Raw genomic sequence first — 15,639 nt, 5'->3', positions numbered from 1 at the left:
CTGTTCCAAGACTTTACTTGTGTGAACAGTTATTTTGTTTTCGTGCTTATCTCCTAGGGTCGCGAGAATGGTGAACCCCAAAGCGAAGAACTGGTATCGTGATGATTATCTGATCTCGACCGAACCGCAGCTCATCCAGGTCGACGAAATCAATGCGGTCCTCGGCTCTGATCTGATGTGGTGGGCGCAGGGTCTGCCCAGAAACCAGATGAAAAAAGCCCTGCACAACTCGCTCTGCTTCGGTCTCTACGCCCTCCCGCAATCCACGGCGGAAATCGCAGGTATGTCTGGAATACTTCAGGACTGTTGTTTCACCTTGTGCTATCTTCCCTGGCCTGGGTGAATCAGAAACTTTCCGCTGATAAACTGGTTCTCCATAGGCCATGGCAGTCCAGCACAAGTCGGCCTCTTGAGAGTTATCACGGACGATGTGACTTTCGCCTACTTGACCGATGTTTATGTTTTGCCAGAACATCAAGGGAAAGGCATTGGTCGTTGGATGCTTGAGTGTCTCGGCGAGGTTATCAAAGGATGGCTGCATCTGCGACGTTTCATGTTCTTAACTAGCGATGCGATGGATATGTACCGCAAGACGCTGGGTGCCAAGACATGGGACGAGTGCGGAATGAAGGATGTCATGGTCGGTATAGTAGAGGGGCCCGCAGCGCAGCATCCAGATCCATGAATGCCATTAGCAAATTGACAGATATGGGAGCGCCTCGATCAGCTCTTGGTCCCTGTCTTTCCATATGCACCTCCAGCCAACTTCCTCATCTCAAGCGCCCGCTTGTAAGGCGGCGCCGTTGGTGGCTGCACGGGGTCCAGTGATACGTGACCAGGGGGTAGTCGGTACGAAGCGTCGGAGTCGAAGGCAGAGAGATCCCCACAAGCGATAAAGGGCGCAATCCATCTCACGTCATCCTTCTCAGGACCGCGTAGATCCTCAAACTCCACTTCCGTGACTCCGTCGGCATTGGTGCTGCGGGGGTATTCCGGGCTGCAATCCCAAGCGCCGGTTTCGGGATTCTGAAGAATCGTCTGTGCCCTGATCGGAAGCGCGTTTCGCTTCTCTTCCATCATGTCGGATAGGCGGTATCCCACGCCCAGCGGCTCCTCCAGACTGGCCGAGAACCCCTTCGGGGTTGGAAGTTCAGGCAGACGATGAAGGCCTCGACACTGCTGGCGCGCGAGGAGCGGGGCTTGGCGACGTGGACTTCCTCGAAGAAGATCTTTAGTTGGGCATACAGCACGTCCACGTTCTTGCCGCGGAAGATCTTGGCGACGAACTTGCCGCCCGGCTTCAACACGCAGAGCGCTAGGTTCAAGGCGGCGAACAGTAGCTGCGACTGCACGTAGATATCCAGATCATGTAAGCCAGTCACGTCGGGTGCACCATCGCTGATGACCAAGTCGACGGGGTGGGCGGCCTTCTGGTCCTTGGACGTGGCATCGTAGTCCGGGTCCAAGGCATGAAGCAGAAGAGGGACCGTGGCGGGGTGCGTAATGTCGGCCCGCAAAGTGATGATACCCGGCAGGGGGCTGATGGGCTGCAAGTCGATCGAAACGATCTTGACGTCCTTTCTTGGCTTCAGCTCGTCCTCGGGGGATCTACCTCGCCGACATGCTTTTCAGGGGCCTCCTTTACCGAGCCGAAGACTCCCAGCATTTGCTGGCGGAACTTGGCTTCGCGGTTCTGCCATGCCGCACGACCGAATTTCTCACCCTTGATGAGCACACGTGAGAGGACTTGCGACCAGCTGCCAGGCGCAGCGCATAAGTCTACGACTCTGGTGACGTCGGCGAAGAGATCGAATTCTGGGGGTTGAATGAGTTATTGAATTTTCTTCATCTGATGGCGGGGTTCTACGTCGGAAACGGACCTTCATCCAGCTGCAGCAGCTTGAACGCACTTCTTGCGCGCCAGCCCTGCTCCTTGGCCAGGCGATAGTAGGCATCGCGCTTGTCCTTTGAAGATTTGCCCATTTCGCGTTACTGACTCTTTTACAGTATCCCGTGAGCACTCAAAGTTGACGGTATACAGAGAATGACTGTCTATATTCTGCCCATTTTCCCTTACCGTTGGCGGGGTGGTGCATTCTGGAGATTTCCAATTATTTTTTTCCAGCGAATAGGATGCTGCGAAACAGGGCGGGATTAAGGTATGGTCAGTGCTGGGATGGTGCTGGTGGGCAGTTTTAGTGGGCAATGTCGGTCCCAAGAGATGCCGATCTCTACAAAAAATTTAGAAACCTCGAAAGTCTTGAAGCTTCAGCATCATCCCTACCAGAGACGCCCCGCCATTTCGCAACTTATTGCGAATACTCAGCCTCACCATGGTCGATTACAAGAAGAGGAAGCTGAATCTGGCGGCTGCGGCTACTGGCGGCGCCCAATCCGCCTCCAAGAAGCAGAAAACCCAGCCCAAGCCCAAGTCGCAAAAGCCTGCCAGGAGGCCAAACCGATTGCTCGCCGCCGATGCGCTCAAATGGAAGGAAGCCGAGCTCCCTGACATGTTGAACGACGCCGAGGGTTTCTTTGGGCTGGAGGAGATTGATGATGTAGAAGTCATCAAAAGGCCAGACAACACGGTCGAGTTCAGGACTGCCGCTGCGGACGACGAAGATGAGGACGAACAGGCCGAGGACAATGCCGAAGGCAACGACGACGAGTTCGAGGGCTTCGGCGATGACCCAATGGAAGCTGATACCACCGAGACCCAAGACAAAGTCGAAGAAGTAACGACCCCTGCTGAGGCCCCTGCCGAGAAGGCCAAGGAACCTAAAGAGAAGCCGAAGAAGGAGAAGAAGACCAAGGCCGAGAAGAAGAAGGAGCAGAAGGAGAAGAAGGAGAAGCAATCAGCGAAGAAAGCGGACAAGTCTGAAGACGGCCTCGAAGTAGCGGGCAACGCCTTTGATACGCTGGAGAAAGTGGAGGCAGCAGAAGATGAAGTCAACGTTTCGGCCTGGGTTCGCATGGATCTGTCACCGCAGGTGGTGTCGGGTCTTGCGAAGCTGAAGTTCAGCAAACCAACCAAGATCCAGAGGGCAGCCATACCGCACATCCTAGCCGGCCACGACGTTATTGGAAAGGCCTCGACGGGTTCCGGAAAGACATTGGCCTTTGGTATTCCCATTGTCGAGCGATGGCTAGAGGTATTCGAGTCGACCCACGAAGCGGACGAGCCCGAATCCAGAGACCCCATCGCCCTTATACTATCGCCCACACGAGAACTGGCCCACCAGCTCACCGAACATATCAAGAACCTTTGCAACGGCATGCCCAACTCCCCCTACATCTGCTCGGTTACCGGAGGTCTCTCCGTGCACAAGCAACAGCGCCAGCTGACCAAAGCCGATATCGTTATTGGCACTCCCGGTCGCCTGTGGGAAGTCTTGAGCTCGAGCACCGAGCTCATGAACAAGTTCAAAAACATCAAGTTCCTGGTGGTGGATGAGGCCGATCGACTACTCAGCGAGGGTTCCTTCAAGGAAGCCGAGGATATCCTCAATGGTCTCGATCGCTACACGGCCAACGAAGACGAAGAGGCGCGCAAGCCTATGCCGCGCCAGACCCTGGTCTTCTCCGCCACCTTCCACAAGGGGCTGCAGCAGAAGCTTGCGGGCAAGGGCAAATTTGGCCTGATGAATGAGGCAGACTCGATGGAGTACCTTTTGAAGAAGCTCAACTTCCGCGAGGAGCAGCCTGTGTACTGTGATGTTAATCCTGTAAGCATATTTCGGGTTGAGTCCTTCCCTATCCCAACGTTTACCCTTCTTTATACCGCTGTCTTGAGGACTGAATGTACATGGAGCATTCCAAAGTTACACATATTCTCTCCCCAGACATAGGTTCCACCCTCCACATCCCCCTTGGAGAGCACTACTAACGCCGAGAGTCGATAGGTTGCACAAATGGCGGAAGGTCTCAAAGAGGGCCTTGTTGAGTGCGGAGCCATGGAAAAGGACCTATACCTTTACCTACTACTGATGTAAGATGCTGCTATTTCTAATAGATCTATGGGTTGCAACTGACTGTATTAATAGGATTTACCCCAACAAGCGTGTATTGGTATTCACCAACTCAATCAGCTCTGCACGACGCATAAATCCCATGTTACAGCTACTCAACCTTCCGACAAACCCCTTACATTCTCAGATGGCCCAGAAAGCTCGATTACGATCAGTAGAGCGCTTCACTAACGCCCCTCAGGGACAAGCCTCTGTCCTCATCGCTACTGATGTGGCCGCTCGTGGTCTCGATATCCCAGGAGTTGATATAGTTATTCACTACCATGTCCCCCGTGATGCGAGCTCCTATGTCCATCGATCCGGGCGAACGGCTCGTGCTGAGAAGACTGGTATCAGTATCCTGCTCTGCGCGCCTGAAGAAGTCATTTCGACACGACGACTCATTGCCAAGGTCCACGCCGAGGGTAGAGGATCAGGAGCGGGCAAGAACTTCTTCGTGCAGACAATGGATGTGGACCGCAAGCTCGCCAGCCGTCTCAAGCCGCGCCTCACGCTGGCCAAGAAGATTGCCGATGCGTCGCAGGCGAAGGAGAAAGGTAGCAAGGAAGACGACTGGATGCGCAAGGCCGCCGAGGAGTTGGGCGTCGAGTACGACAGCGACGAGCTGGAGAAGGCGGGGAAGTGGGGAGGACGAGGTAGCGTGAGAAAGGAGAAGCAAAAAGAAGGCAAAAACATGTCGAAGCAAGAAATGGCTGCTCTCAAGGCTGAGCTGAAGGAGCTCATGTCCCAGCGAATCAATACCGGTGTAAGCACCAAGTACATCGCTACGGGCATGCTGGACGTGGACGAGCTCTTGAAGGGTGCCAAGGGCGACTTCCTCGGCAAGGTCGACGGCCTGGATATCCAAGGCCTTTAACGGGTCGTATATACTTGCATAGAGTTGCGCCATGTTACAATTTTCGGCCACCACTTCGGTTCCTCTTAATTCTGATACCCAGACAGCAGCATTCGATAGAATAAGCAATAGCAAATGTACAATACCACAGCACGTCAGTCGTGAGCACATGTATGCCGGCTGGTCCCTCACTCATCTTGGAGCAACGAGTTCTTTTCATCTGACAATTCGAGTCGCTGTTCCAAGGCTATCCAGCTTCGGCGTTTCATAATTTTGTATGCATAATGGTTTGGATGCTGTCCCGAATGTCGGGAAACCTGGGGTAATTATTGGGGGCTTTTATGGAGCTCAATGAACCGCCCGACTTTATCATGGAAGGCCATCCACTTCCTTATTGCATCAGAAGCCCCAAGAGCCTGGGAGTCGGGACGACTACTTTACATTCGGTAGAACGAAATCAATTTATTGCTTGGCAGTGATTCTTCTTAAGTACCTATGGTCTGGTCTGCCACTGTTTCTCTCTGAGCCGGCGTCATTGAAAACATGTGGCATTGGCAGCAAAAAGGGGCGACGAGATCGAGCCAGCCGTGTTCAGCAAATCAAGCAGCGGGTTCTTCGAGCTAACCTACTGCTTACCTAGGTACGTATTTCGATTTTCCCGTATTGCTTTTCATAAGATATGATCAGTAAGCACTTTATTTGACTACACTTGCATACATGCGAGGTAGCTGCAAATGGCTCGTCTTACTCATATGTAGACAAATCATCCACGGAGCGGTCAACGCTTATGTTTCACTCAAATCCCCGGAACATAACTCGATTGTTGGAACTATTTCTTCACTCAATACTGTCTAATTACGACACCCCCGCGCAAACTATTTCAAGTACTCACGTTAGCAAACATGTCGCAGTCAGTTGGTGGAATGTCAGAGTCGACTGCTGCTGCTCTATTGAGCAAGGGCCTCAACCACGACAAAGCGGCACCTTCGGGCCCGCACGAGACCACGAAGGTGGCGGCCCAGTGTCACTGTGGCGCCGTCACGTTCAGTGTCAGCCTGCCCGTCGCCAGCCTGCCGCTGCGGGGCTATATGTGCCATTGCAGCATTTGCCGACATGCGGGGGGCACGTACGCTCGGATCGGCGTCGTTTTGCCACCCGGCGTCCGACCGGATTGGGCCGGGGGCTCAATGCCCAGCGACAAGACGACAAGCTACGAGGTACCGGGTCGCCCTACGCCCCAGTTCTTCTGCTCGACGTGCGGGTCGACGATCGGTGGGCAGGGGGCGAACGGTCAGTGGTCCATGCCGGTCTCGCTGTTCGACAGCAAGTTCTGGGAGATTCGCGTCCACGGCTTCCCCAAGTCGGTCCCCGACGGCGGGTTGCTGGAGTGGCTGCTGCCGGATGCTACCGCGGCTGGTGCTGCTGGCGCCGAGGAGATCATCTGGTTTAGTCCGGACCACGGCGACTCGTTCGTGGCCGCGGAGCCGGAACGAGCCGCGGACGGGTCGGAGCGCCTCCGCGCCGAGTGCCACTGTGGAGGGGTCTCGTTCACAATCCCCCGTCCGAGCCAAGCCGTCCGCGACGACGCGTACCTGCGCGACTACGTCTCGCCCTCGGACCCGATGAAGTGGAAGGCGTTCCTCGACCTCTGCCGCGACTGCGGCCGCCTCTCGGGCGCCACCGTGGTGCCGTGGATGCTGGTGCCGCGGGTGGTCATCGAGCCGCCCGTTCCGGCGGACCTAGGCCGAGAAGAGCAGCAACAGCATCAGCATCAGCATCAGCACCAGCAGCAGCAACAACAACAGCCGTACGGCACCCTGAAGACGTACAAGTCCTCGGCGCCCAACACGCGCGGGTTCTGCGGCGTGTGCGGCGCGACGGCGCTCCTCGCGACCGAGCACCGCGAGCCGACGGCGGCGCAGGCCGTGCTCAATGTCGCGATGGGCCTGCTGCGCGCGCCCGAGGGGGTCAAGGCGGCGGACTGGGTTACGTGGCGCGCGGGGAAGCCGGCTTGGGCGGAGGATGCGAAGGGGTATGACGAGGAGTTCACGGTCAGTTTGGTCGAGGGGCACAGGAGATGGGGGGTCGAGAAGTACGGGGAGGCGCCCGAGTTTGACGTGATTTAGTCACGCTAAGCGCGCAGTCCGTGGAGGGGAAAATGGCGGTATACGCTCCTCACATACATAAAAAACAACTGGTGCTTAGGTATATAACATCTTTCTTGGGCTGCGACAAGTTAATGTGCAGAGATTTGGTGTTTCCAGATATCAAGGGAAACCGCCTTTGAGCTTTCTTGGCGAGAAGGTAAAAAGGGAAAAAGGGAGGGGGAAAAGGAGATGATGTATGGTCTCATCGTTTAACATGCGATTTACCTCTATACATTGAAAGGCGGCATCAATATGAGCCCTTAAGCCCCAAGGTTTTTCTATTGATGCACGTGAAAAAGAAAACTGCGACGGCGGCGATGCAGATGGCTTCCTTGCTTGCAGGGAAGGCGCAATGGGGATCTGCTGCAATGCGGGGGAAACAGCATGGAGGTGCGACAATTGATGCGCAAGTGGTGCCTTCCCCTGGTTTCCCCTCCTCCAACCCTCCTGCTCGCTCCTGCGTGCCCTTTCTTCCCGCGACCTTTTTACCTCAATCAAGTCATGAAACACTAATGCGGACATCCCAGTTCAGTGTCAATCGCGAGTATGGTTCATACAAACAGGCCCTGCACGATTTGGGCCAACCATTTGGGCTGTGGACGTGGGACTGGCCAACGCATCGCGTCTCCGTTGCAGTTACTCGTTCCTGCTGCTGTATTCGTTCATCCTTTCGGTCGAGGCCGGCCTTCCGTGAACTAGCCCTATGCCCCATGTTCCTCAAGCGAGAAGTCGGGAAAGACACCAGGAAAGTTCTAGACCAATGACCGAATTGTTCCTCTCTCGTCTGGATGGGAAATCATCCTCATGAATGAGAAATGACTGGGAAATCTCGAGACGCGCCGCGCGCGTCAGTGGTGGGAGGGATAGCAGAGCAGCCGTAACCGTTAGGCTTGATCCGACATGCAGAAAAGAGCACCCTTTCCATCGAATGAGATGGACTAGGTGTCCACCACCCTCCCCTTCCTTCTTCCCTCTCGGTGTTGGAGGGGGCAGCTTCCATGGACTACGGAAGGAGCCACCGCGATTTCTCGACCAACATCTGGTCTTTTATTCGACACCTATGGTCCCTGGTCCCTGGTCCCCGGTCCCCATTTCGGATCTCCCGTCGCCTCGAGCACGAGCAAGAGCAAGAGCCACATGGAACGGGGAGGGTAGGGAGAAAAGAAGAGGGGAAAGCACCGCCTACTTCCCACCACCCGCGTGTCATTTGCCTGGTTCGAGTGATATTATTATTGCCTGCCCGTTTATCAATGGCTATCGATGGATGGATGGGGGCTTTCCTCCATGCCGGCCCAGCCTCTGGCGCTCAGGTCCAGGTGCCAGGTGACCAGGTAGGTTAGGCATTAAGTACAGTAGCTCGTCTAGCTCCCCGTCTTTTCGGTCGCTCTCGTGGTAAGGCGGTTGCTATTGCGGGCGACGTGCTCCTCGCTTGTCTCGTCTCGTCCTGGCCCTGCTGGATCGGAGCTGGGGTCCTGGCCTGGTGTGTTGGGATTAGAGCGCGATGGCAATACACACACGCACATACTCTCCAGTCTCTCTTGCACGCTCTCGCAGGCCGGGCCACACAACAGCTCCCCGTTCCCATCCCCATCCCCATCCCATCTGTTTTCTGCCTCTGCCCTCCTCCTTTTCTCTTTTCTCTTTCTTCACCACTCTCCTCTTCCCTCAAATTGTCACCTGAAGCTGTACGAGATTGTCATTGAACCGACTTTCTGCTTTTAACCAACATCCTTCCAAGTCCTAAGCTCACAGCCGCAATCTTTGCGACAAGCTAACCGCCTGTTTCGTAAGTCGGCCCATCTACTGCCCATCCAACTTTGCGCAGTTGTCGCATTCGCCCGCGCATGTTCGCACAACGTCGCATGAACGGATGCGATGCATCGCGTCTTCAATTACGTCGCATGCTAACGGTACATATAGATTACTCTTTACCAACTTTCCAAAACCACCCCAATATCACGTCAAAATGGCTCGCGAGGGAACACGCTCTGCGACTGGCAACTCAAGCCGCGCGTCTTCGAGACCGTTGACACCGCGCCCGCCATCAAGCGCACCACCAAGCCCAAGACTACCAAGAAGCCTGCCGCTGAGTCTACTTCCGTCACCACTAAGCCTGCTGGCGTCACTAAGAAGACGCCCGCGAAGAAGAACGGTGTCGCTGCCAAGGTTAGTCCGATCTCGGTTTTCCCATGCAAGCATTACCTTCCACATTCGCTGTGTCGCCCTCGCTTCGGTATGATTCTCGTACTGTCCCGGGCCGCGACTTGCTCTTGTCATTTCACTTTATCGTTGCCGATGCGGATCAGCACCTTTAGCGGAACAGCACACCGTACCCTCCCCGCTTCTCTCCATCATACTTCCATGAATCTCGATCTTTTCGCGACGACGCAAATGACTAACTCTTGCACAGGTTAAGTCGGCAGTGAGCAGGGCCACTGGTAAGGCCAAGACTGAAGCCAAGACTGATGAGGTCAAGGCGAAGAAGGCAACTGCTTCCAAGCCCAAGACGGCTGCCAAGTAGATCTTTGGCCGCTGTAAAATCATGCACAATCAAGCCAAAACGAAGGCGTCCCGTTGGGCGTCGCTGAGCAAAAGTAAGGCGCGCCAGCAACTGGGCAAGGCTAAAACGCTCCGTTTGAAGCTACGGAATAAGCAACAAAGAAGGGATACGTCAATGCCGTGAAGCATTTGCGCCAATCAAAGCCGTGGGAGAAGTTCAAAGGGCCTTTCGCCCAAAACTGGGGAAGTCCCGTTGGTTCGGACTCTCTAACAAGACGCAGTCTATTCGCTCGATTAGTGGATTGGGTCTGCTCTCTTGCCGTCTTTCCTGCTTGCTCTTTATTTTCGGATACCTCCTTGCGTTTGTTTGGAATAGCCTGTTTTTTTTCTCTCTCGCGGCGGTGCGGGCGGTGAGATACACGGATGGGCATTGGCTTTATGGGTCGGTTAGGTTGGGCTCTGGATCCATCTTGGGAAAGATGGGGAGTCTGCCTGACTGATATGGGTAAATGTTTTTTTTTTTTCGTGTCGATATCAATACTAGCCGGCGTAGGAGTTCTCAGGGACAAATATACCTTACTTGCGTATTGCGAATAGTACTTTCGTCTGAACACATTTGATACTACTGTTGACCGAGCGACATTCGTCTTCAATTCTGGAGAGGGCACTACTGGAGGCTATGATCCAATCATACGAAGCCGAGTACCTTCATTTTGACAACTACAAAACTTCTATATGCAGGTTTTGACTGCCTTGAAGCGAAACTATGATGGATAGAAGATATCGTGTATCTTGAGTCTATTCATGTTCGAGCAACTGCTATATGCTAAAAAGGCGAGTATATGGATAGATCCATGTATCCAAACATAGGTACATGACAATCCTTCCGATGGTATGTATAGATGTCACTGGCCCCTTTTTTATCTGCCAGTGGCCAAGAATATTTATGACATGCGTACCAAAGTGAATGTACCAAAAATGCATATACAAGCAAATATACGGGAGCTTGTCTCCTCAACGTAAGGAATACATACCGTATCCTTGTGGTAACATCACCAATATAAACAGATAAACAGGAGGTAAGGGGTCGTCGTCGTTAAAGTCGTAGTCACGCGCTTTCACAGAGTGGCTCAAGTCGGGAAGTGGAGGGCCTGTCCGGGGGGCATCTTGGTGTTTTGCCAGTTGACGTCGTTGGTGCGTTCGCCTGGTACCATGTAGTTAGCTACCTCATCTGGTCTTTTTGTTTTCTTTCTTCAAAGGGGTGAGTGAGGGCATTGTGGTGAACATACCTTGTTGGACGAGCTGCATCTCCCGGACGCCGCACTGCAGCCCGTTCCTGGCTACACGCTGGGTGAGCTGCCAGTGGCCACCTTGCGAATCCTCGTTGTTGACCCAGACCTCCTCCATGAAGCTCTCGCCCTCGCGGACGGCGCGGTGGGGGTTGTGGGTGGGGAGGCGGAGGAGGGGCGTGAGGGATGCGCTGCGGCACGCTCAGCAGGCGCTCCCAGCGGCGGACCCAGGGCAGCCAGGCGAGCGTCTCCTGGGAGTAGGCGACGCGGACGTAGGGGTTGACGTACGTGCCGAGCTCCCTGTCGGTCTGGCCGCCGGCCCTGCGCGCGACCTGGGCGACGTCGGCCAGGAAGAGGCAGCACTCGCACGCGTCGTAGAAGACCTCGGGCTCGTAGCGGAAGCGGACGGGACCCGTCACGGCGGCGGGCCGGGCCGGGTCGAGGACGTGGTGGCCGGGGGCGCGGAAGTCCGAGTCGGGGAGGGACTGGTTCAGGTGCTGGACGTGGCGGGCCTGCATGGCGACGATGCCGCCCCAGCAGGCGGTGACGGGGACGGCGTCGGCCTGGCGCAGGACGGCGGCGCGGGAGAGGCCGGCGCCGGCGTTGCTGAAGTAGGGGAAGAGGGGCAGGCCGTTGCTGAAGCCCTCGGCGTCGCGCTGGGCGTAGAGGTCGTAGAAGAGCAGGGGGTGGGCGAAGTCCATGCCGCACGTTGACAGGTAGCGCGTCCGGCCGTCGGGGCCCTGGTTGGTGCTGAAGAGGAGCTGCGCCGCGTCGATCGGGCGGAAGGCGACGTCGTTGAGGAACAGGATCTTATCGTATTCCACCACGCCCCCATCCTCGCTCTCGTCCAGCCGGTCGAGCGGCCGCAGAGGGCGGTTGCGCATCTCGGACAGGTAGGCCAGCCGCTTGATGCGGTCCGTGCCGTCCGGCATCCGTATCGTCGGGAAGTCGGACAGGGACACGTGCGGGTCGTAGACGACCTTGTGCCGGCAGCGCAGTTGGGCCTTGAGCCAGTTGAGCGCCTTCTCGCCCGCCTCGCCGCTGTCGTTCTCGTAGATGCTGACGAAGACGTTGTCCTCGCCGATCAGACGGACGAGCTCGAGCAGCGTCCGACCCCAGCTTCCAGTGGCCAGGTGGCCGTCCCTGTCGTACAGACTGATGCTTATAAAGACCTTCTCGTTGAACGGATTGGCGCAGCCCGGCTCGGCCGAGGGACCTGGACCTTGGCATCGCACGGCCAGGTCCCGGTAGTGCTTGGGCGGCCGCGTGTACGACGGCGCGAGGATCGGGGTGCCGATAATAAGAATACATATTAATAGGATGGTGTATTTCAACACGGTAAATAGGGGGTGTCCGGGATGCCTCCTGAGTATGCGCCGGAAGCCGCGCTGTCTTGACCTAAACCAGCTATTCCAAGACTGGCCGCCGCCGCGACCGCCGGCGGACGCGAGCCGGTCCTGCCACGAGTCCTTCTCTACGTCCTCGGCATAGTCGAAGTCGCCGAGGGTCGTGGACGAGGCGGGCGAGAGGGCTTGGTCGGCGGGGTCGACGAAGGGCTGTCGCTCGCTCGAGGAGGCGAATTGTCGCATCGTTTGTACGCCGTAGCGAGAAAAGGGGAGAGTGGTTGATTATTGGGGGGGGGCCTGCGCCCTACGGTCGTGAGCAGATGGGCTGTCTCGGCCGCATCGGTCAGGGCGACACAGGAGGTCTATGTCGCGCTCTCGTATCTTCGGCAGGGGGCTCGTGGCAAGGTCGGTCGCGTGGTAGGGCAGCGTAATAGGCGGTTCCGCGCCGAGGTGTGTCTCGTTTCGTCCGATGGGCAATATCTGTGAAACTCGAAGGAAGGACACGGGAGATTATTGGCCTGAGAAGCAATCAAGCAATCCCAGCAGTCGCGCAACGGAGAAAGGTCGATAATTCGGTTCGTTGGAAGAGAGTCCTTGCCAATTGCTTTTTCCACCACACCACTTCCTCCCAGCTGTTGAGGAAGTGGGTTGTTGTTGTTTGGCGGCGGATCGCACAGGTAGCCGAGCGTAAAGTAGATCTGGCGTAGCAGCAGGCTGGGGGGGGTTGGAGCGCCGCAGCTTAACGATGTGGCCCCTGAATATACTCGTAGGGCGTAGCTGAGCCTCAAGGGTCGTAAAGAAAATAACCAACTGGGTAAAGATCCTCCAGGCGAAATCGAATTGAAGGAAATACGGCCCCCAAAGTACAAGATGTAATCGTCAAAAAAGTGGTGGATCCCAGCCGTGTTGCTTCAGCTGGGGCGTGCTTCGGCCTGGTTACCGCCGAATTTAGCACCTTGGTGGACAGCTGGACAGCCCCAGGCGTGCCAGGCTAGGCCTTTTTGGGGGCCATCTTGCTCTACCGGGGCGACCCTCGAGGCCAGCTTTGGCGGGGTATCCCCGCTGAAGAATGTTTCAATTCTCAGTTTCTACAAGACATCAAACGTAATGTATGCAGCTTCCATATTGTTATATATCTTGAATAGTCTCAAATATGCCCAGTTCCAGTACTCTCTGGCCTAAAACTATTTTGAATACGACAGAAAAGGCTCGGTGGGATGCATACTTCGCCCTATGCCAAAGGTCGCTGACCTCACTGTGCTTGGGGTTAAATGCAGGAACCAAGTGATACAGTAAGGGCTTGCATACGGCGCAGTAACCACAAGCTTCCTTTTCCTTACGCAAAGAGAATAGATCGGCTCGTCCTCGTACCATTCTGTATAAGAAATTGAAACCTTTCCCGATATGACCTATACTTTAATATCCTGGTATTACTTACAGGCGTCGTCGGTCGCCCTTGCCCCTGTCCTCACATCAGCTGCCCCCTGACCATGACAAAGTTGATGTCATTTGTCTGTCTACCTGACCTTGTCTCAGACGTGGACCTCTGCGCTGGGAATACAGAGTAAGGGAGAAGCATATGCAAGCCATCACTGGGTATGGAATTCGGAGATAACACAAGCTTTTCTTCCGCACGTCTCTTCCATCCCTTGGCAAATGTCGGATGTTTCTTGTTTCAGACTCCACATGAACCGAACCGCCCCGATGATCCGCCCGGAATTGTTTATCTTTTTGTGGACGCCTATTTTCGTACCACAACCCAGAAGCCCGACGATACAGCGGCCATAGCTACATCGGCTTTCGGTACAACCCAGCAAGCTCCTCGTCGGATGGACCATGATGCCTGCCATATCTAATCCAGGGGTTCAGGGCTGCTCGTCATACTACCATGCCACAATGGTAGAACTCAGTCAGCTTTCTGTGCCCAGCCGGGCCCCCATTCGGGAGTGGCGCTGATGCACGATGTCTTAGGGCTCTGGCCTGTTCACATCTACTTTCGATATGCAAGCCTCGCGTTTACTTGCTTGACACAGCACTGTCTCCTCCTTTCTTGGGGTCTTCGTGCTCAAGCAGAGCGGAGGATCCGTCACGGCCGGCGATAAGAGACTCACAACCGCCAATACCTACCCACTGCGATGGTTTTGGCCGTCAACTTGGTAACGTTGCAGAGTTAATCGTGAAGGGCCAGGATGCAACCCATCATGCTGGCATTTGCCCAGACTGTGGATTAGATGAACCTGGACTAGGAAGGAGTGTGATGGAATTGCTGGGGTACAGGGTCGCGGTCGTGAGATGGGCCAGGGCGAGAGCTGACTGGTCAAACCACTGCACGCGATAACCACGCTCTTTCGCACATGCTTCCCGAAGCAGATGCAGGGCCGACCCGCCAATCTCCCTCGGCCACTCTATCTGCTAGCTTTTCTTCCACGCCGCACCCCCAAAAGCCCAAAAGCCCAATGCTTCCTTCAGGTGGCCCCTGATCCTCATGGACGCCGGTTCCTTGGCTTCGCGCCTCTGGGATGCAGCCCAACGATTGCGTGCACCCCTGACGACTGACCAGAAACATCTCGAATGTTATTGAAAAGCGTGTGTTACCATGCTATTTATATGCAAGCCGAGCCGTTGAGCAGGCGTGGTTCATCCCACATTGATACACCGTACGTATGGACGAGACAAATCTACATTTTGGGTTCTTCTTGGCATCTGCTATCAAAACTGCATGTCTTACACTTGCCATCACGGATAGTTTGCCCACGCGAGCCGTGACGAGCCCATCATGACTTGCAGCAAGGGTCTTCATTCGCTGGGGGCTTCAGAGATCGGGGTTCCTAGCCGCGCGATGGAGATGACGGATGTGACCCTGAGATAAGACGGGCCCTCCTTTCGAGAGCAGTGTTCCCCGAATCACAGCAACATGATTCGGCGTTTCTATGGCAGAGGCGCATTAGCCCCCATTCTTGCCCATGTACATTCCACTCACTATACAGAAGGACAGGCTAGGATGGGCTCTGTTGGAGAGAATACCGAGACATCCCAGAGCAGATCGCTCGGCTAATCAGAAACACCCTGTCCACTCCACCTTCCCGTTGGGGCATAGGACTTAGACCTCCTGTCACTTTCCCTGGATCCCCCATATGCCATGTTACCTACCCCTGATTGACGACAACCATCATTTGACTAGGTACTCCCACACCTGCTGACGACCGCACACGACTTGGTCGTCCTTCGAGCCGCAAGGCTTCAGGGCAGGCATATGTGGCAACGTTGCCGCCTGTTCGGGCGAGGATTGTCTTTCTGTCTTGCAGGTGTGCTGTCCTCTGTAAGGGTCATCGGTTTCTATTCACCTAATCCTCCATTCGGAGATTACCAACTCCGGAAAAGGTCCCCCCAAGAAGGGCTGGACACACATGGACCGCGTGTGGCTTTCTCATGTTGTTGTTACATCTGGCACACCCCGCCTACTTTTCTGACTTCCTTACCCAAGAAGGAGACGCA

General features: G+C 55.4%; 6 protein-coding genes across 6 annotated transcripts; 4 read left to right on the top strand and 2 right to left on the bottom strand.

Annotated features, from left to right (window-relative positions):
• Nucleotides 1-67: 67 nt before the first annotated feature.
• PG986_004657 (gnat family n- protein) lies at nucleotides 68-685 on the top strand (the record flags this gene model as incomplete). Its single annotated transcript, XM_066840879.1, has 2 exons — nucleotides 68-281; nucleotides 381-685. 2 exons carry the CDS (start codon nucleotides 68-70, stop codon nucleotides 683-685), a joined length of 519 nt encoding a protein of 172 aa, XP_066703506.1.
• Nucleotides 686-723: 38 nt separating this feature from the next.
• On the bottom strand, nucleotides 724-1,983 carry PG986_004656 (tRNA (cytosine(34)-C(5))-methyltransferase; the record flags this gene model as incomplete). Its single annotated transcript, XM_066840878.1, is given in 4 exon segments — nucleotides 724-1,134; nucleotides 1,161-1,598; nucleotides 1,613-1,815; nucleotides 1,881-1,983. The coding sequence occupies 4 exon segments, from the start codon at nucleotides 1,981-1,983 to the stop codon at nucleotides 724-726; spliced, it is 1,155 nt and encodes a 384-aa protein (XP_066703505.1).
• A 350-nt stretch (nucleotides 1,984-2,333) lies between these two features.
• Nucleotides 2,334-4,884, top strand: PG986_004655 (ATP-dependent RNA helicase MAK5; the record flags this gene model as incomplete). The annotated part of the gene is made up of 3 exons (XM_066840877.1): nucleotides 2,334-3,725; nucleotides 3,903-3,988; nucleotides 4,044-4,884. 3 exons carry the CDS (start codon nucleotides 2,334-2,336, stop codon nucleotides 4,882-4,884), a joined length of 2,319 nt encoding a protein of 772 aa, XP_066703504.1.
• An 881-nt stretch (nucleotides 4,885-5,765) lies between these two features.
• Nucleotides 5,766-6,989, top strand: PG986_004654 (uncharacterized protein; the record flags this gene model as incomplete). Its single annotated transcript, XM_066840876.1, has 1 exon — nucleotides 5,766-6,989. The coding sequence occupies one exon, from the start codon at nucleotides 5,766-5,768 to the stop codon at nucleotides 6,987-6,989; it is 1,224 nt and encodes a 407-aa protein (XP_066703503.1).
• Nucleotides 6,990-8,070: 1,081 nt separating this feature from the next.
• On the top strand, nucleotides 8,071-9,531 carry PG986_004653 (uncharacterized protein; the record flags this gene model as incomplete). Its single annotated transcript, XM_066840875.1, has 3 exons — nucleotides 8,071-8,094; nucleotides 9,018-9,176; nucleotides 9,421-9,531. The coding sequence occupies 3 exons, from the start codon at nucleotides 8,071-8,073 to the stop codon at nucleotides 9,529-9,531; spliced, it is 294 nt and encodes a 97-aa protein (XP_066703502.1).
• Nucleotides 9,532-10,639: 1,108 nt separating this feature from the next.
• Nucleotides 10,640-12,387, bottom strand: PG986_004652 (uncharacterized protein; the record flags this gene model as incomplete). Its single annotated transcript, XM_066840874.1, has 3 exons — nucleotides 10,640-10,713; nucleotides 10,799-10,989; nucleotides 11,087-12,387. The coding sequence occupies 3 exons, from the start codon at nucleotides 12,385-12,387 to the stop codon at nucleotides 10,640-10,642; spliced, it is 1,566 nt and encodes a 521-aa protein (XP_066703501.1).
• Between the last annotated feature and the right edge of the window lie 3,252 nt (nucleotides 12,388-15,639).

Source organism: Apiospora aurea (assembly GCF_038362705.1).
Source record: "Apiospora aurea strain CBS 24483 chromosome Unknown utg000003l_segment0_segment0, whole genome shotgun sequence".
Classification (NCBI taxonomy): domain Eukaryota; kingdom Fungi; phylum Ascomycota; class Sordariomycetes; order Amphisphaeriales; family Apiosporaceae; genus Apiospora; species Apiospora aurea.
The sequence above is the reverse complement of the archived record's forward strand: the minus strand, read 5'-3'. Positions and strand labels throughout refer to the sequence as shown.